The 23,660-nt window shown below is 39.1% G+C and overlaps 1 protein-coding gene across 6 annotated transcripts in view; it reads right to left on the reverse strand.

Moving 5' to 3' along the window:
- Window positions 1-23,660, reverse strand: part of LOC132387457 (1-phosphatidylinositol 4,5-bisphosphate phosphodiesterase beta-4-like) — a 536,307-nt gene that overhangs the window by 130,129 nt on the left and 382,518 nt on the right. For all 6 annotated transcript variants that reach the window (XM_059959817.1, XM_059959814.1, XM_059959818.1 and 3 more), the window contains 8 exons: window positions 23,168-23,263; window positions 23,037-23,057; window positions 20,819-20,922; window positions 19,676-19,711; window positions 16,172-16,313; window positions 5,943-6,027; window positions 2,433-2,557; window positions 1,017-1,068 (listed from right to left, as the gene is read on the reverse strand). In XM_059959817.1, the coding sequence (XP_059815800.1) occupies window positions 1,017-1,068; window positions 2,433-2,557; window positions 5,943-6,027; window positions 16,172-16,313; window positions 19,676-19,711; window positions 20,819-20,922; window positions 23,037-23,057; window positions 23,168-23,263 (661 nt within the window). The remainder of the gene's footprint in view (window positions 1-1,016; window positions 1,069-2,432; window positions 2,558-5,942; window positions 6,028-16,171; window positions 16,314-19,675; window positions 19,712-20,818; window positions 20,923-23,036; window positions 23,058-23,167; window positions 23,264-23,660) is intronic.

Below are 23,660 nucleotides of genomic sequence, written 5' to 3' on the forward strand. Positions count from 1 at the left end.
ATTTATCCCCTTGCCCTCTCTTCCCCAAGCACTCTCAACAATAATTTTATAAAGGGTTCCTTATTCAATGCATTTAGGCCCTCTCATTTTCATACAAACTGCTAAGCAGAACTTTGCAAGAAGGTAATTTGATTTGCCTCACGACTGTATTAGTCACAAATACAGATTGAATTAAAACTATACTGTTAATGGCTGCAAGGAAGTTATCAAAGAGGGTTTTGTTAGTTACTTATACCTCATTTCCATTGAAGTCATATTGCTGGATTATTAGCAACTCAGAGCAACTTTTTGCCTGATGGCTGGTTCAAAATTTACCACCTGGTCAGTGTGAGCTCTGTGGAATACAGTATCATCACACTCTCTGGGTTATATGATTGATCTAGATAATAATGGTGCCACCAGACAAAACTATGACTTTCAAAAGCCTGGGCAGCAGTAAGGAGTGGGTTTTATCTCATGTCTTGAAGTTTGAATCTCGCTATTCATTTGAAACATCAGCAACTTTCTGAACCCCTGGAGCATTCTAGTTTGGTGAAACTTTTTAAATGTACTTGTCCAGTACAGTTCAAATTTAAGAAAGTATTTTTAGAAAATGTGTTGAGTTCATACAGCAATGAAAATTGTTTATACTAAATCATTCCTCACAGTTAATATAAGTGCTCAATTAACTGAACAGAGTACATATGGAAGAGGGTCTCAGCGTGAAACATTGACTGTTTACTCATTTCCATAGATGCTGTCTGTCTTGCTAAATTCTTCTAGCATTTTGTGTGTGTTGCTTTGGATTTCTAGTATCTCCAGATTTTCTTGTGTTTATGAGAGTACATATGGTCTAAGCAACCAACCCTACTTGATAAAAATTCAAAGTAGATGACTGGAACTCCATGATATTAAATAACTGCTTGCATAAGCTACGGAGAGCATGAACTGTGTTTATATTTAGATCTGTGGCATTGCAGTTTTTCAAAAAAATATTTCCAACTGTAGGCAGGTCACAGCAATGATAATTTACTCACCCACATGATCCATTGTATTCAAACTTTCCCTGATTTAATTGCATGGCCAAATCTGTTACATAATATACAACAATACCAAATTAGATCTTATGTGAGGAAGAAAAACAAAATACAATTTCTAAAGAAGAATTTTTGGAAATTTTAATGATAAAAGTTTCATCTTAATTTTATCATTGAAATATAAATAATTTATAGAAAATAAGCATTAGTTTTAATTTAAAACACAGCTAACTTCAATCGAGCATTAATTAGTCTGTTTTGTATTAAAACCAGGACAGTTTCCACCAAAAAGAGAGACAGATATTTGGAAACTAAATTGCAGTTAGAATACTGTAATTGATACTCAAAAGCAACATAACTGATAAGAATAAAGATCACCACTCATTAGATGCTGTGAGGATAGTACGTGTTAACATAATTATATTAATAATGAGTTTAACACAGGACACTGTGTAATTAAAATCAAAATAAATTCATCCATTGTTGTATGTATTAAAAGCAGTATAACAAATCACATGCCCAATAAATACTACTTCTGAAACAGGTTTTAAATAAATCATGATCTATTGAACCAAATGGGAAGTAAGAACTTCCCACAGTCTAATTCTCCAAGAAAAGTTAATAGACTTCACTAATACTGGAACATCTGAACCAAAGTGCCTGCACCAGAGGGCACAGGAACATTCACTCTCATTTATAATCATGTTTTATTTTCTGAAACTAGCCCATTGATTGAATAAAGAGATAAATGATGCGCAATTTTACAAGCCCAGAGTGTGCATCATAGAAAGTTATTAGCACACAGTTTGTGATTGCCTATCCTTCAAAGTTTCCCATGATAAAAATTTTATACTTAACAATTCTCACAATGCACCAACCATGGAATCAGGCACTGCGTTTATAAAATGTATGGTGGGACATTTGGATAAAAACCCCACATAGCTGCAAATATCTAAAAAAAAAAGACATTGTGTATTGTTTCATTTCTGTATTATCCTCCTCTAAAATGCTGGGAACTGTTTTCTGGTTTCTAAAGGGTCTGAAGAAAGTATTGGCAAAAAGGTGTACGCTAAGATAAACTTGCAATGGAATGGTGCAAATGATACCTATTTAATTCTTCGAATTGTGTTCCATATGTGCCTTGATCGGCACTGTAAATGAAATTTGCCCATATACAATGCTAAATCAAAACAGTGACCATGAAATAAACCATACAATTTTTCATTTGTGTAATGCAGCAGTTACGCAGTTCATTTTCATGGCTTGCTGGGTTTGGATGCTTAATTTTGTGCTGTGTGAATGACTGCCAAAGGAAATGCCACTGGTAAATGATTGTACTTTATCCAGGGCATCTGTTTAGGAGCAGCTTCCTAAATCCTGTTTTGACAATCCGGCTGGCTGGACAACAGTTTGTACCTGGGGTCTGGAAGTTCAGTGAGACCATCTGGCAGCCCGCGTTCCAGAAGATCTGAGGCATGTAATTACTGGAATCCACTCGTCCTCCCTTGGGGTAAATACGACTCATTTGTCGCTTATTATAACTGTGAAGCTCATTAAGGAAAATGGAGCAAAAACAGCTGCAGCTGCATGTATGCACACACCCAGGCTTTATACTCTCATTATTATTTATCCTGCTTACTTTACCAACCACTTCAATAACTACTTTGGTCCCGTTTTGCACGGGAGTGATGTTCCAGTAAATATTCAAATATTACATCAAGGCATTCAAGACCATATAATCAGGACTGATGTTGTTCGTAATGTTTTGTTTTCACAGTTGCACTGACAAATTGCTGAATTTGCCTAATGTCAATATTGTGTGTGGTTTGAAACATCCACGAGGGCCCGGCACAAATCTAACAAACAAATTCTGGTGGATAGAGATGCCAGAGACTTCAGGGTAGCCCATCTTTTGTCGTGGATATTTTGTATTTCATACAGGGTGGAAATTGATAAGTTGTGAGCAGCCCAACTTCTCTGGAGTCCTTGAGAGCCTTGACATTGATCTCTTTAGGGTGTTACAAGACTCAAATGTCTGCAAGACATAGGTAAATCCCTCCCATTTTCTAATTTATGACTGCAAATTGCTACATTTCATGTTTAATTAAGAACGTTAATCTAACTCAAAAGCATAAAAGGGAGGAAAAAGTACGAACTTACAAATACAAATAAGCTGTAATTATTTTTAAGGGCAAAGAGCTGCTGTCAAATAATCATAAACTGAGTTTCCAGTCTGTTGCACCTTTTACAGTGGCTGTCAATTACAAACGTTGTTACTGCCTTTTGTCTTAACCCCGGTACCTTTATTCTTTCTAATAATTCACTTACTGAGCTCTTGCTTGATGTGAATTATTTTCCTCATTTTATTTCCAAAGACAGTCTACAGCCACATGAGGCAGCTTCACAGCAAATTCTAAATCACAAAACAACTGCTTTCATCTTCAAAAAAATTACCTCCCATTTACAGAATTACTCTTAATCCGCACTGGCCGCATGCTACATACTCTGCTGTTTCAGTCTTTTGATGCAGAGCTAATGGGATGATGACCTTTTATCCCAAAGTTTTTAGAATTCAAATCTAAGGATCTGATGCTTTTTAATACAAATTTTCAGTCAGACCACGTCTGTTGTTTTACTTTGGACACTGAACCTCAAGCAAGCTACGGAAGGGTTTTTAACAGCACAAATACCAGAAAGGTTAGAGAAAAAAAGCTTCAAGCATTATTTAAGAAAACTTGTTATAAACCACAAGCTTGTAATGTCAATGGTTCACCCACTCCACTGCTTCAGGTTCAGAGGCAGCTTGTCTTTATCCACGGGAGTTTCATCATCAGCAAAGAGACTCCAGATGGATGATACAAGAATTTAAACTGTTACTTTCTGACACTATTTGACAGCAAAGATGAAGGATTGGAGGTCTGGATACCACCTGTGTTGCGGTTGGAGCCCTGCCTGTATGTGAGGGGGTGGTGGGTGGGAAAGGGGCTTCTTTAGCTGTTGTTGGTCTTGTTCTGTTGTTGTTATTGGTGCTGCTGCTGATTTGGTCTGCTGAACACAGTGGGCACGCTACGCTGGTGCCAGAATGTGTGGTGAAACCTGAAAGTTGCCCCCAGCACATCCTTGGGTCGTGCTGATTGTTAGGGGCGGCACAAAAGCATAAAGGTTAGCACAACACTTTTGGGTATCAGTGACCCAGGTTCAATTCCCGCTGCTGCCTGTAAGGGGTCTGCATGCTTCCCTCATGACTGCATGGATTTCCTCCGGCTGCTCTGGTTTTCTCCTGCAGTCCAAAGACGCTCCGTTGGTAGGTAGGTCAATTAGTCATTGTAAATCCGCTCATGATTAATCTAGGATTTAACTGGGGGTTTGCTGGGTGGCATGGCTTAAAGGGCTGGAGGGGCCTATTCCATGCTGTATATCAATAATAAAAATAATTAACGCAAACAATGAAAGGTGCTGTTTGCGTTAATTTTTAAATTATTATATGCTTTAATGATTGTCTGACGAATAAATCCGAATTTGAGAATTTTCCGGATAAGAAAATTGGTCAGTTCCAGCCAACATGAACACAACATGAAGTTGATGAGGCGGCAAAAGCAGGAATCCTTAGGTGTTCCTGAAAACCCTGTGCTATGAAATTAGAGGATAGACTGGCACGCTCCCATCGCCCCTTGGCAATTTTTTTTGATCAATACACCACAGGAAGCATTCCACCTGGATGCGTCATAAAGCAACTGCTCTGCCTGTGACAACATGAAACTGTACAGAGCTGTGGACTCAGCTCAGCACATGAAGGAAACCATGTCTATGGACTCTGTCTACACTTCTTGCTGCATCAGTGAAGCAGCCAACATAATCAAAGACATTTCCTGTTCTCCCCTCTCCCATCAGGAAGAAAATACAGAAGCCTGAAAACACCACTAGTTTAAAGAGAGCTTCTACCCCACTCTGGTAAGCCTACTGAATGATTAACCTGTATGATAAGATACTCTTCACTTCACGACCTTACACCTTATTGTCTACCTGCACTTTCATTACGGACAGTTAAAACCCTGCAAACAGTATTTTCCAAATGCACCCTTCTGGAAAGCGCTATAGGGCTATGAAATCATAAACTTCACACCATCGTTAAAAGTTTCTCCCCCCACCAGGTAGTTAGTCTGATCAACCATTCCAGTTAGCACCTCCACCCCCTCTCTCTACCACACCTGTCACTGCACTGCATTGTAAACACTTTAAACCATCATGCTGTTTAGATTGTAAATACATGCTGCTATTTATATATTTATGCACATTTTATTCCATATCTGTACTTTGACCTCCAACTGTATTTTTATATGATTCATAATTCTTTATCATTGTTGAACATTATTGTTTTTGTTGCATGTTGTGCCCTGACCAACACACCACAGCGAATTCCCAAAAGCATGGAAGTGAATTTGGCAAATAAAGTTGACCTGTGATCATTTCTCTGTAGCTCTTACACTTAAGTTCTGTTACTGTTTTACCTCAATGTGCTGTCTAATCAATTGATCTGTACGCAAGACAAGCTGTCACTGTGCCTTGGTACATGTGGCAATAAACCAATTCCAATTCCAATGGAATGTACTGTTCACTTCATATGCACTAAATGGAAAATAGTGAGAGAAGCACGGCAATTTATCTCTATACTAGTGTAAATTAGTGATCAGCCAGTTGCTTCACCAGGACAATAGCTTTCATCCAATGCTGTAGTGTAGAAAGAGTTGCTTCTTATCATTAAATGAGCTACAACAGTCTGTGGTCATTGGAAGCTGACAACATGATACAAATACATGATACAAAAGCATGTGCAAATTCTACAGCATTTGTTTCTCAGTCACTCAGCTTGTAAGGTAGTAATTACCAAAAAATGTACAGTTTTGTTAAAAGCACCACAAAAGATACTTGACAAACTCTATCGCATGAGTCTTCAGATATCCCAGTCCAACCGATTCATTAAATGAAGACATGTTGTAGTGAATATTTCGCTCTGGAAAAACAAGAATTCATAAAGGCAGATTAGGAACCACTTAACAGCCAAAACAGAAAACACACAGCCTTGACTCTTGCTATGAACAAGACCAGGAGAAGTGAAATTGTTCAAATTATTTTTTCTGCATCAATGGTAGGTTTTTCTACCTTGCCTCAAACCCTCCTGATATTTGCATTTGATCACCATCTGAAGGCTCTCTGCCGGGTCTTATAAGCACGAACACAGTGAGTCAGTTCAATTTATTTCATTAGTCCAGCATTTGGGATTAAAAAGAACAATTATGAACAACAGTTGGCTTACACCCCTACTGTCCATTATCACCATATCTGATTTATTCTCAAATACACTTTCCCACCCACTCTCCAGGTCCCTTGGTATCTAAACATGCTCAGGCTGCATTTTGAAAATCCTTATTCGCTGCACATTCATAGACGTGGTGCTAATTTTTCAAGATTAAAAGAAAAAATATCAGCAAAAAAAGTCACAGAAAATTTGGGTTTTATTGTTGTTCAATGTAGCCTCGTGCTGCCAGAATGTACTTTCATTTCCTTGGATGCTTCAGGACCTGCTGAGTTCCTCCAGCATTTTGTGTGCGTTTCCAGCAACTGCAGATTTTCTCATGACTGTGTACTGCTATCCATGTTCAGTATTCACACAGAACTATATATAAATCCTACGCATCACATAATGTGAAGAATTGCATGTCAGTCACTGTGAAATGTGTAAATTCACCGCAATCTGCAATGCACCAAACTGGTGCAGTGAGTACCACTGTGAATAGATTAAGAAAAAAAAGATTTACAGCCAATGATGGACAATAGATTTTTTTCAGTAAAAATTGTTACCCTGAAGCTGTTTTAATTTAATACTTGTGCAATTACTGATCATTTAAAAGCAGGATTATATGTTTTTCTCACTGCTTTCTTTATCATACTTCTGCCCAGTGAAGTAAAGAAGGACATACATTTAAAAAAAACTGCAAGAGGTAAAAATGCTGAAGTAAATCAAAACACAAAATTGTGTGTAGAATGCAATATGATTGAGGAAACTGGTGTCTTTGCTGCCATCAAGTGGAAAGCATGTACAAGTTACATTCAACAGGAGAAAATATAAACCAGGATTTCCAGCATTTAATACGGCTACATATTGTGTCACTTTCTAGCGCATGAACCAGAACAACTCAAAAGATCTTTTTTCCACCTCATGGTGGACTAAAAATTTACTTGCCCCAAGATCAATATTTACAACACTCCTGACATCAGTGGCTGGGAAGTTGTTGGAATCAATAGTTAGGGATGAGATTACGGTGCACCTGGAGGCACATGACAAGACAGGCCAAAGCCAGCATGGTTTCCTGAAAGGAAAACCCTGCCTGGCTAACCTATTGCAATTCTTTGAGGAAATTACAAGCAGGGTTGACAAAGGAGGTGTAGGAGACGTGGTGTACTTGGATTTTCAGAAGGCCTTTGACAAGGCGCTGCACATGAGGCTGTTTAGCAAGATAAGAGTCCATGGAATTACAGGGGAGTTACTAGCATGGGTGGAGCATTGGCTGGTCGGCAGAAAACAGAGAGTGGGAATAAAGGGATCCTATTCTGGCAGGCTGCCGGTTACCAGTGGAGTTCCACAGGGGTCAGTGCTGCTTTTTACGATGCATGTCAATGATTTAGAGTACGATATTAATGGAATTGTGGCTAAATTTGTTAATGATACAAAGATAGGTGGAGGAGGGGGTAGTGTTGAAGAAACAGAGACCCTGTGGACAGACTTGGATAGTTTAGGGGAATGGGCAAAGAAGTGGCAAATGAAATACAATGTTGGAAAGTGTATGGTCATGCACTTTGGTGGAAGAAACAAACAGGCAGACTATTATTTAGATGGAGAGAGAATTCAAAATGCAGAGTTACAAAGGGATTTGGGAGTCTTTGTGCAAGATACCCTGATGGTTAACCTTCAGGTTGAGTCGGTGGTGAAGAAGGCAAATGCAATGTTGGCACTCTTTTCTAGAGGTATGGAATATAAGAGCAGGGATGTGATGTTGAGGCTCTATAAGGCACTCTTGAGACCACACTTGCAGTCTTGTGTGCAGTTTTGGGCTCCTTATTTTAAAAAGGATATACTGACATTGGAGAGGGTTCAGAGAAGATTCACGAGAATGTTTCCAGGAATGAAAGGGTTACTGTATGAGGAACATCTGGCAGCTCTTGGGTTGTATTCCCTGGAGTTCAGGAGAATGAGGGGGAATCTCATAGAAACATTCCGAATGTTAAAAGGCCTGAACAGATTAGATACGGCAAAGTTATTTTCCATGGTAGGGGATTATAGGACAAGAGGGTACAACTTCAGGATTGAAGGATGTCCTTTTAGAACTGAGATGCAGGAAATAACTTCAGTCAGAGGGTGGTAAATCTGTGGAATTTGTTGCCACGAGCAGCTGTGGAGGCCAAGTCATTGGGTGTATTTAAGGCAGAGATAGATAGGTTCTTGATTAACCAGAGCATCAAAAGCAGGGGAGTGGGGATGACTGGAAGAAATGGATCAGCCCAGGATTGAATGGTGGAACAGACTCAATGGGCCAAATGGCCTACTTCTGCACCGATATTTTATGGTGCTTAAGGCTCAATGGGGCAAAACAGGAGGTCACTTCAAAAAACAACCCCCTCCCCTAATCACCAGCAAAAAGCATGGAGCAGCAGAGGAAGAAGTACTGATCATATCAACACAATCTGTGGAAGAGCAGCATTCGTGGAGGAAAGAAATTGTCCAGGTTTCGGGTAGAACTGAGAGTGGAGAGTGAGCATAAAGACAGGAAAGGGAATGACAAAAGAGGATTCCAAGGCGACTGGTGGACTGAGGAGGGTGCAAGATGACAGGCAGGTGGTGCCAGATAGGGAATATAGTAAGGGCAAGTTTGGAAAGCCGTGGAGGCAGGCAAAGAGAGAGAGAGCGAGAAAAAGGGAAAGGAAAAACAGCAGGATGAGGGACTTGTGAATTGTAGTTGGATGGGAATAAAAGTACTGATTGTGTCAGCTAGCCAAACAGCGAGTCCATGAAGTAGCACTGCCCGAGAATAGGGACATGAGGTGGAAGTTCGTAGGGATGCACTCTCAAATACATGGTGCAATACCCAGCCTGTCAGGCTTAACCTAGGAGCTGACAAGGAGTAAAGCAGCATCCATATCAAAAATGTTGTTGAAGATCGCACAGTCAGGAGGGCATCATTTTTACTGTCCAGGTGATCAGCACTCAGATGCCTAACACTGGCAACACACCAACATCAGTGAAAGCACCTGATGGAACAAGTTTCTAATTTCACTGAGATACAGATCAAGCCAAACAAAGACTATGACGTGACTCTGTAAAATTTTAGTCTGATCCTTTCCAGAGACTGGATATCTACCTGTTGCTAGTAGAGTATACGTGAGCAAACTGCAATTCTGTGAGAATAGAGGATGCCTCACTAGATCCACAGGGAATGGATAGCTCCTTTCTGGGAGGTTTTGCCAGGGCTGGCAGGAATGTGTAGGCCATCACAGCAAATCTCAACCTCTCTGTCTGTCTGCTCCAAGTGGTATTGCGGGGATCTGAAGCAATCTCCACTTGAGATTTCAACTCCCTCTACTGATTCCTGGGTAATGTTCTTGCAAGTGCCTTGCAATCAGCTTCCCAGGCAGAGACAGCTCCAGGTGTAAAATATTCCTTACAGGGAGAAACCCACGAGTGTGTTTCAGTGGCATATGTTCATCCAGTTCCACGAAAGGGAGGGACCATCAAGCAGCTGTGCAGAGGAGATGTACCTCCACAACAAGGCAAGATCATTAGGATGCCAGTATGATAAGGAAGCATTAGTGTCACTGGAGTGACTGCAAAATTTCCAACTTAGCATCATTGTCAATTTTTTCTCTTTTCCCAAGATTCTTAACTCATGTTCTCAGTATTATTTGCACAATTTGCCTTTTTTACAAATTGTTTGTCAGTCTTTGTTTATAGTTTTTCATAAATTCTATTGTGTTTCTTTACTTTCCTGTAAGTGCCTGCAAGAAAATACTGTTGAATACTATGGAATACCGTTGAAAATAATCTTTTTTGTGCTGTATAGGGTAGTTTTCCTTCTCCATTTAATACAATCTGACAGAGACATTTGGCAAAACACTTTTGAGTGGAAATGTTCAAGAAAAAATATACTTAGCAGCTTGGCCTTATTGTGATGCAAAGCTACAAATTTAACCGATGCAAAAACATAAACTGAGATTGTAATGCTCAAATCACATAAATGCTAAATCCTTTGCTTTCGTTCTAATAAGACGGAATGTGGTAACTCAACTTTGAAGGTGCCACTGTGGCCAATGTCTGCAATAATAACTGTGCGACAAGGAATACAATGTTGTTTCCTGATTCAGATACATTCTGAGGGAAGGTCTCTTAGACAGTGCAAGCTCTTCTTCACTGTTATCATAAAGGCTTAAACTCAAAGCCCACACATCAGCAGAGATGCCAAAGGCTTGGGAAGAATGCAGAAAAAGTTTATAAGAGTTCTTCCAGTCATATGGATAGTCTGCAGAAGCTAGGGTTGTGTTGTTTGAAATGTCAAGATGGGATTCAATAGCAGTGTTTAAAATCACAAAGAAACTCAGAAGACCAGAGAGAAACTGCTCCTATTGTCTCTGGGGTCAACAGCCAGGAAAAGTGACTGGAAAAAGAAGGAAGAATGACAAGAAGGAAAGGTTTGAGCTGCGAGTCGTTTGCATCTAGAATATAGAAGAACATTAATGGCTTATACAGAAGATTGAGGAGGAGGATAATTACCTGAGAGTAAGAAAATTGCATGACTATGGAGAGAAGGTAGTGAGAGGGGCAGTCGGACGGGACTAGTTAAATTGTCCTTGCATACATTAATCACACAATCAATGAGCTTCTGGTCTCCACTTTTGCTGTAACTTTTGTCTTATGTTTTAGAAAGAAGCACAAATCTAAAAAAAAAGTAGACTCATGTGTCCTTACTAAAAAAAATGTATCAGAATCAGGTTTAATATCACTGACATGTGTCATGAAATTTTTTAAACTTAGCAGCTGCAGTACAATGTAAGACATGATAATTATTGAAAAAAGTATTACAGTAAACATACATGTATATTAAGAGGTTAAATTCAAATAAGTGATGTAAAAATAAATTAAAAAATAATTAAAAAAAGTAGTGTGGTAATGTTCATGAATTCAATGTCCATTTAGAAATCGGATGGCTGAGGGGAAGAAGCTGTGCCTGAGTCATTGACTGTGCGCCTTTAGGATTCTGTACCTCCTTTTTCTTATTATAAACTTTTTTTTACTGTATTTCAAGTAGTTACAAAATAAAAGTATGGAAAAAAAGTATATAACCCATCTCCCCTCCCCTTAACCTCTCCCCCCCCCCCCAGCATCTCTATAGAAAAAAAAAGAGAAAGAAAGAAATGGTAATCATGAGAAGGGGGCATATCCTGGGTGGTGGGGGTCCTTAATGATGGATGCTGCCTTCCAGAGGCACCAATCTTTAAGGATGTCTTGGATACTATGGAGGTTATTACCCAAGATGGAGTTGACTAATTTTACAACATTCTACAACTTCTTTGAATTTCCAGCATCTGCAGATTTCCTTGTGTTTGCTCTTATAGTTTATAGTTAACATTTTACATCATAAGCCTTCATCAGAATTGATTCATGATACTTATGAAGGGTCCAGACCTGAAAAGTTAACTGTTTCGCTGTCAAAGTTCAAAGTATATCTATGTCACCATAGGCAACCTTGAGATTCATTTTCTGGTGGACATTCACATTAAATACACGGGTATACAACAGAATCAATGGAAGACTGCACCCAATGAGATGGACAAACTCCAATGTGCAGGAGACAACAAACGGTGCAAATACAAAAATAAACTAATAATAATAAATAAATAAGCAATAAATATCAAGAACATGAGATGGAGAGTCCTTGAAAGTGAGTCTATAGGTTGTGGGAACTGTTCTGTGATGGAGTGAGTGAAGTTATGCTCTGGTTCAAGAGCTTAATGGCTGAGGGGTAATAACTGTTCATGAACCTGGTGGTGTGGGTCTCGAGGCTCTCGTATCTCCTTCTTGATGGCAGCAGCCAGAAGAAAACATGGCCTGTATGGTGGGGGTTCTCAATGATGGATGCTGACTCCCTCTGACAGCGCATCATCTCCTTTGGAGGAGATGTTGTTGCCAATCCAAACTGACCGGGGTCCAAAAGTGAGGAAGTCGAAGATCCAGTTGCACAAGGAGGTATTGAGGTTGGGAGGATTTTACCTGAGATGGACTGACCTGCAGCTAATACTTTTTGTAGGCTTTTCCATTCAAGGGCATTGACGTTTCCATACCAGGTTGTGATACAGCCAGTTAATATACTCTTCACAGCACATTGATAGAGAATTGTCTAAGTTTTAGATGACATGCCAAATCCTCACAAACTTCTAAGAAAAGGTACTGTTGTGCTTTCTTTCAAATGGCACTTAAGTGCGGAACCCAGGACAGATCCTCCGAACTGACAGCAAGAAATTTAAAGTTGCTAACCACTTCTGAACCTCCGATGAGAACTGGCTCATGGACCTCTGATTTCCTCTTCCTGTAGTCAATAATCGGCTCCTGGTCTTGCTGACATTGAGTGAGAGGTTATTGCCATGATACCACTCAGCCAGATTTTCATCTCCCACCTATATGCTGATTTATTACTGCCTTTCATTTGGTCAATGACAGTGGTGTCTCCAGCAAACTTAAATATGGCATTGAAGCGCTCTTTGCCTCACAGTCGTAAGTATAAAGTGAGTCAAGTAGCAAACTAGCACATGGCCTTGTGACGCATCTGTGCTGATGGTGATTATGGAGGAGAGGTTCTTGCCAATCCAAACTGCCTGGGGTCCAAAAGTGAGGAAGTCGAGGATCCAGTTGCACAAGGAGGTATTGAGGTCGAGGTCTTGAAGGTTATTGATTACTTTTGAAAGCCAAGCTGTAGTCAACGAAGAGCAACCTGATGTATGCATCTTCATGCTCAAGGGTTGAGTGAATAGCCAATGAAATGGCATCTGCAATTGACCTGTTGTGATGCAACAGTACACAAATTGAAGCGGATGTAAGTCACTCCTCAGGCAGGAGTTGATATGCTTCATCTCCAACCTCTCAAAGCTCTTCATCACAGTGGATTTAAGTATTTCTGGATGATAGTCATTGAGGAAGATTACCATGTTCTTCTTAGGCACCAGTATCTATGAAGACTGATTGAAGCAGGTGGATTCCTCAGACTGCTTAATAGATAAGTGAAGGATATCAGTAAACACACCCGCCAGTTGATCAGAACAGATCTTCAGAACTTGGCCAGATACCCCATCTGGGTTGGATGCTTTCAGTGGGTTCATCCTCATGAAGGAGGCTCTAATATCGGCCTCAGCGACTGAAGTCACACGATCACTGGGGGCTGTGGGAGTTCATCACATTGTCTCCATGTCTTGATGGTCAAAACGAGCATAAGAGGAATTGAGCTAATCTGGGAGCAAACCCTTGTTGTCACCTATGTTGCTTGGTTTCACTTTGTGAGAGGTGACAGCACTCAAGCCCTGCCACAGCTGTCGGGTGCCCTTCACCGATTCAAGATTGGTCTGGAATTTTCACTTCACTTTCTGCTACCATTTGACCTGCTGAGCATTCCCAGCATTTTCTATACCTATTCCTCTCCGTGTATAGTTGAATTTCAATTGCATTATGCTGAAAACAGTTCTTTGTGATTGATTCTGTAGGACTAAGATGTTTCACTTAGCTTCTTATTTTGGTCCTAAGCCATTAGGTGCAACCAAGAAAATTCTGCACAAACAGTAAACTAAAATTTTCAATTTCTTTCCCTTCCTGAATGAAATCAAAGAATGCAAGGCTAACCAGTGGCATATTGACAGTAAACTGAAGAGAACACAGGAGACATAGTTATATAAGCACAGAAGAGTGTGTGTGCTAAGCTGTATTAACTATTCATGCTTTTGAATAGAATACATTTGGATTCAAAGACAAAAATTCAGCTCACAGGAATGATACTTAATGTCTTGTTCATTCCATTGAGAAATTTACTTTAAAAATCCTCTCAGATGGGGACAATATGCTTCCTGTACACAGTGCTGACCTATACTTTCAAGGTGAGCAGAAATGGATATTTGAATCAAAGTTGGTATTAACTTCAGGTTGAGAATTGTGTTAGCGCGTGGCCAAGTGGTTAAGGTGTTTGTTTAGTTACCTGAAGGTCGCTAGTTCGAGCCTTGGCTTGTGTGTGTCCTTGAGCAAGGCACTTAACCACACATTGCTCTGGGATGACTCTGGTGCCAAGCTGCATGGGTCCAACTGCCCTGCCCTTGGACAACACTGGTGGTGTGCAGAGGAGAGACTTGCAGCTTGGGCAACTGCCGGTTGGAGTTGTTAAAATAGATTAGGACATATAAGTCCCTGGGGCCTGACGGAATATTCCCCAGGCTGCTCCACGAGGCAAGGAAAGAGATTGTTGAACGTCTGGCTAGGATCCTTATGTCCTCATTGTCCACGGGAATGGTACCGGAGGATTGGAGGGAGGCAAATGTTGTCCTCTTGTTCAAAAAAGGTAGTAGGGATAGTTCAGGTAATTATAGACCAGTGAACCTTATGTCTGTGGTGGGAAAGCTGTTGGAAAAGATTCTTAGAGATAGGATCTATGGGCATTTAGAGAATCATGGTCTGATCAGGGACAGTCAGCATGGCTTTGTGAAGGGCAGATCGTGCCTAACAAGCCTGATAGAGTTCTTTGAGGAGGTGACCATGCATATAGATGAGGGTAGTGCAGTGGATGTAATCCACATGGATTTTAGTAGGACATTTGACAAGGTTCCACACGGTAGGCTTATTCAGAAAGTCAGAAGGCATGGGATCCAGGGAAGTTTGGCCAGGTGGATTCAGAATTGGCTTGCCTGCAGAAGGCAGATGGTTGTGGTGGAGGGAGTACATTCAGATTGGAGGGTTGTGATTAGTGGTGTCCCACGATCTGTTCTGGGACCTCTACTTTTTGTGATTTTTATTAATGACCTGGATGTGGGGGTAGAAGGGTGTGTTGGCAAGTTTGCAGATGACACAAAGGTTGGTGGTGTTGTAGATAGTGTAGAGGATTGTCGAAGGTTGCAGAGAGACATTGATAGGATGCAGAAGTGGGCTGAGAAGTGGCAGATGGAGTTCACCCAGAGAAGTGTGAGGTGGAACACTTTGGAAGGACAAACTCCAAGGCAGAGTACAAAGTAAATGGCAGGATACTCGGTAGTGTGGAGGAGCAGAGAGATCTGGGGGTACATATCCACAGATCCCTGAAAATTGCCTCACAGGTAGATAGGGTAGTTAAGAAAGCTTATGGGGTGTTTGCTTTCATAAGTCGAGGGATAGAGTTTAAGGGACACGATGTAATGGCAGCTCTATAAAACTCTAGTTAGGCACTTGGAGTACTGTGTCCAGTTCTGGTTGCCTCAGTATAGGAAGGATGTGGAAGCATTGGAAAGGGTACAGAGGAGATTTACCAGGATGCTGCCTGGTTTAGAGAGTATGGATTATGATCAGAGATTAAGGGAGCTAGTGCTTTCCTCTTTGGACAGAAGGCGGATGAGAGGAGACAAGATAGAGGTGTACAAGATATGAAGAGGAATAGACAGAGTGGACACCCAGCACCTCTTCCCCAGGGCACCATTGCTCAGTACAAGAGGACATGGCTTTAAGGTAAGGGGAGGGAAGTTCATAGGGGATATTAGAGGAAGAGTTTTTACTCAGAGAGTGGTTGGTGTGTGGAATGCACTGCTTAAGTCAGTGGTGGAGGCAGATACACTAGTGAAATTTAAGAGACTACTAGACAGGTATATGGAGGAATTTAAGGTGGGGGGGTTATATGGGAGGCAGGGTTTGAGGGTCGGCACAACATTGTGGGGCGAAGGGCCTGTAATGTGCTGTACTATTCTACGTTCTATGTTCTATAATTAAGATATTGTAGCTAGTTATAGGCATAAGACTATGCTAATATAATAACTGAAATATGTGACTTTTATCTTCATACGTTAATTACCACCTTTGAATACCACTGAATGCTTTAACAACTATTGCATACCTTCTGCTACCTTAAAACCTTGAAACTTCACCGGTTGTGCATAGTTGACCATGGCAGATAAGTAAGGATGTATATTTGTGGTGGCACCAACATATGTATAAGATGATACCCATGCCTGTTCATCTTCAACCGTTATTGTTCCCTGTAAAATAAAATAGAGAAACTTTTAAGCAGTTTTTAAAAATCACAATGTAGTTAATATTTGGTTTTCTAGAAGATACTTAGGAAATTTTTAAACAATCTTGTTCCAAAAACTTGATTATAACAATGATCTTAAATGTAACTCTCAATGGCCGTGATCGATTGCAAATTGGATATCATCTGTAAATTAACAAAAAATAACAATCACTTAAGATATTTATTCATGAGGGCAGCATAGTGGCTCTATGCTGTTAGTGCAATTAGTAGAATTGCAGCCTCACAGTTCCAGAAATCTGGGTTGACTCCCAACTGCTGGTGTCTTCTGCTCAAAGGTTACATGCATCCCATAACCACATGGGTTTACTCCCAAAGAAGAATGAATTGGTAGGTTTATTGACCACTGTAAATTGCCCCGTACAAAAAAGTGTAGAATCCAAGAGAAAATTGCAGGGGGAAATGTAGGAAGAATAAAATAAGTTCAGGTAAGATTGATGTGAAAATGTGTGCTTTATGGTTGATGTGGAGTCAGTGGGCTGAAACAGCTGCTTATGTAACTGTGACCTTAAGTAATTACTATTTTTAAAAGCACATAAAACAGATAAAAATAGTAACTTTAATACTTTTCTTCTTCGCAAATGTAAAGTCTCCATGCTTGATTTTTACTGTTCTAAAGTTCCTAAGTATTGAGAAATTCCGGCAGGGCTTGGCTCCATCACTCAGCTCCAGGTGTAAGTCAATGGTGGCACACACTGGCAAAGGTCAGCTAGTATATATAGGTGTCCTAAACCCACTGGACTTAGCAGGGAGTGCATCTCACGCAGAAAAATTGGCAAAAAAATATCATAGTCTGGGTCCATCTTTAAAGTTAGAGGTTATATGTGCTTAAAATAAACTCAATTATATATTCAGTTATGCTACTAATGGATCAGAAAAGAGCCGACTAAAAACAATGAATATCTCTGGACATTTCTTTAAGTGATGACCAATAATCACAAAATATGTCCCCACTTTTACTAATGGTTTTTGAAAAATGTGTGCACAATTAATGTCAACTATTCTGGCACATAACCTATAATCATTTAAATTTAAACTAGAACTCAGAACATAGAGAACAGTACAACAGAGTACAGCCCACGATGTTGTGATAAACCTTTAACCTACTTGAAGATCAATCTCATCCTTCCCTCCCACACAGTCCTCCATTTTCTTACACCTATGTGCCAACTAACACCTGAAAGCAAAAGAAATGGGGAGTATCTGCCACAGTTTGTCCACATTGGTACAAATGGTGGTGACTTTGAATGTGCAGCGCCTGGCACTTTATTTGCCCTGGTTCCTACAAAGTCGCAGTTGTACAACACCATGCAACTGAGATCCCAATGATTTTATATCTATGCCTTCCAGCACATTTAATTCTCAGACATCTCAGTAAAACAACTTCTCCTTGACTATTTTTTTTTAATTATGTCCTCTCTGGCAAGGGCTCAGGAACAAGTGTTGAGAAACATTTGTAAATCGTTACGATGGGAGTGGTTCACCATAGCCTCCATCTGTTGTTCCTTACAAAACAAGACAGTGACTTACATTCAAATTTGTTGACATTGTTTCTTAAAGCATATGCTCACCAGACTGCAACAAAGGTAAGATGGACGAGGAACTTTTTCATGGCATCTTTGTTGCATCATAACAAGGAGTTAGTAGCAGTACCACCTCCACAGTGAAAAATAAAATTGGGTAAAATATTCCTGCAAGTCACCTCTCGTGCCTCTCTCTGTAGTTGGAAAAATATTTACATTGCTGCAGGACTGAGTGCCATTGCTTTCAAGGCATGTAATGACAATGTTCAAAGTGCAAAGTAAACTTTGTTATCAAAGTACATATCTGTCACCATATACAACCCTGAAATTCATTTTCCTGTGGGCATACTCAGCAAAACTATAGAATAGTAACCATAACAGGATTGATGAATGATCAACCCGAGTGCAAAAGACAACAAACAGTGCAAATGCAAATATAAATAATTGCAATAAATAACAAGAACATGAGGTAACGAGATAAAGAGTCCTTAAAAGTGAGATCACTGGTTCTGGGATACATCTCAATGATGGGGCAAGCTGGTGTAATTAACTCCTTTTATTCAACAGCCTGATGGTTGAAGGGCAGTAATTGTCTTGAACCTGGTGGTGTGCGTCCTGAGAGTCTTGTACCTACTAAATAATGGCAGCAATGAGAAGAGAACATGGCCTGGATGGTGGGGATCACCAATGATGGATGCTGCTTTTCTATGACATTTCATGTGGATCTGCTCAAAGGTTTGGGAGCATTTTACCCATGATGCTTGGAGCTAAATCCACCAGCTTTTGCAGGATTTTCCATTCAAAGGCATTGGTGATTCCACACCAGGCCGTAATGCAACTAGTCAATACATCTTTCACTACACATCTATAGAAGTTTGTCGAAGTCTTAGATGTCATACCAAATCTCTGTGAGCACCTAAGGAAATCGAGGTGCTGTCATCTTTTCTTCCCAACTGCACTTCCCAACTGGGTCAGAACACCTGAAATAGTGACACCCATGAATTTAAAGTTGCTAACCCTCTCAACCTCTGATCCTTCAGTATGGACTGGCAAAAAGCCCTCTGGTTTCTCTCTCTGGTCTACAATTAGTTCCTTGGTCTTGCTGACATTGAGTGAGAGGTCGTTGTTATAGGCATACTTGCAAAAAGGTTTCTAAAAGGAATTATAACCATGCAGCAGCCTTTGAGGTCAACTAAAGAAGGTATCCCATGGGTTACAGATTAGACTAAAGGAGAGCCACACGTACCTTCAGCGTCTCTACTTCAAGTTCTACTTTAGCTTATTCACTGTTAATTTTTAGCAGTTTGTGAATTGTTGTTGACAGACGAAAAGCAAAAAGAAATTTGGCTATCCTTACATAATCTTTAATATGGTCAACAAATGATCTGTAATTAGTACACATCAATTTTGATTTCAATTTAAATTACTTAAACATATTAATAAAAAAGGGTTCCAACTTTTTCTGTAATTAGGCACAAATAAAGGACTTCTGGCTTTGATAACTGAGATGGAGATTGACTTGGAGTGGAATTACACATTTTAGTTAGTTTGTTTTCTACAAACAAACCCATTTTTTTCTGCAAGTAAGGATATATAAAACATCAAATTTCAGGAAAGAAGCAAAATACTTCTAGATCACTTCAAGAGTAGGGCTGAGGACAAGCAGAACTGCAGTGATATGAGTAATCTGCAATGATACTTTCTACTTTCTAGTGTAGAATGAATGGCAAAAAAGAGAAGTTGATTTAAAGAAAAAAGTACTAAAGTTTCACCAAACAAAACTCACCTTTTTGTTATTTTCCTGTTCAGCATCTTCAATTACCTACAAAAATAAAGGCACTCTATTTTTGTTCCTCTCTCACCAAACAGTTAAAATTATCAAAATTTATTTGGATAGGAAAAGGTGTGCAAGGAAATTGCAAAGTTTACAGTTGATAGATGGAAGAAGGACAGGTTGTATAGTGGAGGCAGGAAGACCAGTCAACAGACTAAGCAAAGAAGTGGCAGATGGAATGCAACATAGGGAATTCAGAATTCAGAATCAGGTTTATTATGACCGACATGTGACGTGAAATTTGTTAACAATGCAATTCAACAAACAGTTCAATGCAATACATAATCAAGCAGAGAAAAAAAAATAATCAATAAACAAGTAAATCAGTTACAAAGAATTGAATATGTTTTAAAAAATGTGCACAAACAGAAATACTGTACATTATAAAGAAGTGAGGCTGTGTCCAAGGAGTCAATATCTATTTAGGAATCGGATGGCAGAGGGGAAGAAGCTGTTCCTGAATCTCTGAGTGAGTGCCTTCAGGCTTCTGTGCCTCCTACCTGATGGTAACAGTGAGAAAAGGGTATGCCCTAGGTGCTGGAGGTCCTTAATAATGGGCACTGCCTTTCTGAGACACCACTCCCTAAAGATGTCCTGGGTACTTTGTAGACTAGTACCCAAGATGGAGCTGACTAGATTTACAACCTTCCACAGCTTCTTTCACTCCTGTGCAGTAGCCCCTCCATACCTGATAGCGATGCAGCCCGTCAGAATGCTCTCCACGGTACAACTATAGAAGTTTTTGAGTGTATTTGTTGACATGTTACATCTCTTCAAACTCCTAATAAAGTATAGCTACTGTCTTGCTTTTGTATACTCATGCACTTTAATAGAAGGAATAACAATGTAAACTATTTTTCTAAATGGGAGAGAATTCGAAGGTGAAAAAGGATTTGAAGCAACATTGTAAAAGTAAAAGCACAAAGAGCTAACAAGTGCATTGAGGGGATACAGTTACATAACTTAGATGCATGAAGTGAACATACCCATCCACCGTTAGCGGAGTTAAACCTACATGTGTTAAGATGCACTAAAATATTAGAATACATGTCTCCATTGGACATTCTGACAGTTTCATAATAAAAAAAAACTCACCTTCTTCACACTATTGGCAATTGCCTCTTTCTCCTGACTAACGTCATCTGCAGAAAGCTCACTATTGATTTTCAATTCAGGGTGGGCCTCTTCATCTTGGTTAACTACATGAGGAGCAAACACCATTATTGCTCATATCTAATGAATTACACAAGTATTGTAAGACTGGGAACTTAGAAAGCAATTTTAATTTATAACACACCAAATCCAAATGAGTCTGTTTCAATTCACTGCAAGTTATAATTTTGTATGGAATGTATGCATGATGCACTCTCTTCATCAACTGTTTCAAAATCTTGATCCTTTCTGTCTCAGTATCATGTTTTACTGCTTCAATGTCTTTAAAACAGCTGCAGATCACACTGTCAATGTATTACCACATCAAAGACAAAAGGCCTTAAGCAGTAAAATTGCGAAAGTGCAAAATAAATTCCACAGTCTGAGCACTATTCCCAGTTTCAAGAAAATGAGAAATTAACTGTTTATTTGCCTTCATGACCTGTGATCCTCTAATGAAGTCCCAAGAGCACATGTAATCCCTGAGAATGGAATTTTGTCAATCAGCACAATCAACTGTAGTTAATCCAAACTCCAGGAACGGTGACAATTTAATGCTTATATGGAAGTCTGTTCAGAAATTTCTTCCAGATGCAGGGAAAATGTTCAAATAGCCTAATCTTCACATCAAATAGATTGCTGCAAAGGGGAACTGCAAGTACATTTTTTAATGGGCAAAAATAAACAACTGATATTAAACAAGAAGCCACAGCAAACCAATGGCACAAATAAAATAATGTTAATTATATGGAAGATTTAGCAGCAGGACTGGAAGACATTTGGAAAAGATAAACATAGTGAGCATTCAGATGTACTAACCACAACTGAATAGTCTAATCTGTACTTTCCACTTTCATTAAAATGCCACTTCACAGATGAAGTTTGCCGAGGCTACACCTTCCTGTTGCAGCTAATTCTGCAAAGCCATGATGGTCATTGCATCATTTTCAAAATCAGACTGCAGTTTTGAAGACAGAACATTTTACCTTTAAGGTTACTCAAGACACTTTTTAAAATTTGCTCTTTATTTGTCAAGACACATCTATAAAATCAAATCCAGTGAAAAACTGATTTTAGGGTGTGTTACAAAATTACTTTTTATGATTTTAACACCAGAAAAGAGGATGCTGCAGTTACATTGATTGATGCTACTATAAGATTAGTAAAATAAAATTTAAAAAACATGCATATTTATTAGTCAGTTAAAAGATTTAGATTGAAAAAATTTCTTAAAAGAAGCACATTCTCCCGGAAGTTCATTTATTGGTTATCCCAACACCTTCTTACATGCAGAAATTTAACTTGCCAGTGAGCACACTAGTACAGTAGTTTAAGACTGGCACATAATGGCAGATTTGGTATCACATATAACAAACTCATTGAATTTTTATGGGAGTTGCCAAACAACTCTTCATTTTTACAGCAAAGCTTTAATGTAAACACAGTGGATTCTGGTTCACTGGAGAGAGGTAATTTAAAGTTTAGGAACACTTAAGAACAAATTTGAAAATCTGACATGAACCCAATTACTTGTTCACACATTTTGACCAAACTCTGATGTTTTTGATGCATCAAATTTAAAGTGATTTTTTTAGAAAAATGGACAAATTCATTACCACAAATGTACAGATTTGTGCAATATGTATTAGTAAACTAGGCCTAAACCTCCATTATGATTCATTGCACAAGTGTTCCAATTCAAACAAATTACATTCCGCAAGGTATATTAGTCAATGGAATTAGGATAGAGTGCAGCAAAGACAAAAACTCAGAGAGAGTTTAGAGACCAGACTTAAAAATGTTTTAAATATGACTTTTAAAAACATATATTTATTTTAAAATATCAAATAAATATTAAAATTAGGTATATATTTGGTATTGCTTCATCAAAGAAGTGATATAATGATTCAATTGTAATGCTTTTGTAAAATCTTTCTCTCTGATGATAGAAAACTTTGTAATATAGATAAATAGAAATTGCAAATTTCTTTAGAGTTGCTGAAGTAATTTGTGTGAGTTTCAGGCTTGGTAGCTGAAAGCCAGCTTAACGCACTGTAATGTGTCACTTTTGACAAGATTGGAAAGAACCCCAAGGCTACTAGAAGATAGGATAAACCAGTTTTTATTAGAACTGTTAATTATCCACAGCTACTTTCCTTACCAGATACTGGAGATAGGTCATCTAGAAATGTAGGACAAGAAAAAATTACAACCATTCAAACTAAATTGTTAATTGTTCTTGTGCTCAATAACTTTTATATAATCAAAGTCATCTTTTAAAAGCATAGTTACCATTTTCTGTTTCTTCTTCGTTTTCATCTTCCAACATAATAGCAGGACTGGATGCTTCCCCACCTTCCATCACATTTTTAAATGCTTCAAGCTGCTCTAAAAATGAAATTAATTTATAAACTGTTAGAACAGTGATTAATCAGTGGACTAGTAAATGTACTTGCACAGACAGCATTTTCTTGAACATTTAGTCTCCAGACCACTGGACTGATTGAGGACACTGCTTTCAGATATACTAAGTGTGCAAAGTTCTTCAATTCTCTCTCCAAATGCCTACCCTTCTGAGACTCATTATTTTCCTCCTTGAAGATGCACTTTAAAACCTATTCTTTTCACAACATTTTTGGACAAACGTATTGTGACCTATTGCCACAATAGGTCAACTGCGGACGTAATCTCAGTAGCTCTCCACATGGCTTTATACCACCTGGATAATGCAAACACCTACGTTAGGATGCTGCTCATTGTCTGTAGCTCAGCATTTAAAAACATC

The sequence above is a fragment of the Hypanus sabinus genome, unplaced genomic scaffold (genome assembly GCF_030144855.1).
Source record: "Hypanus sabinus isolate sHypSab1 unplaced genomic scaffold, sHypSab1.hap1 scaffold_188, whole genome shotgun sequence".
In the NCBI taxonomy this organism is placed as follows: domain Eukaryota; kingdom Metazoa; phylum Chordata; class Chondrichthyes; order Myliobatiformes; family Dasyatidae; genus Hypanus; species Hypanus sabinus.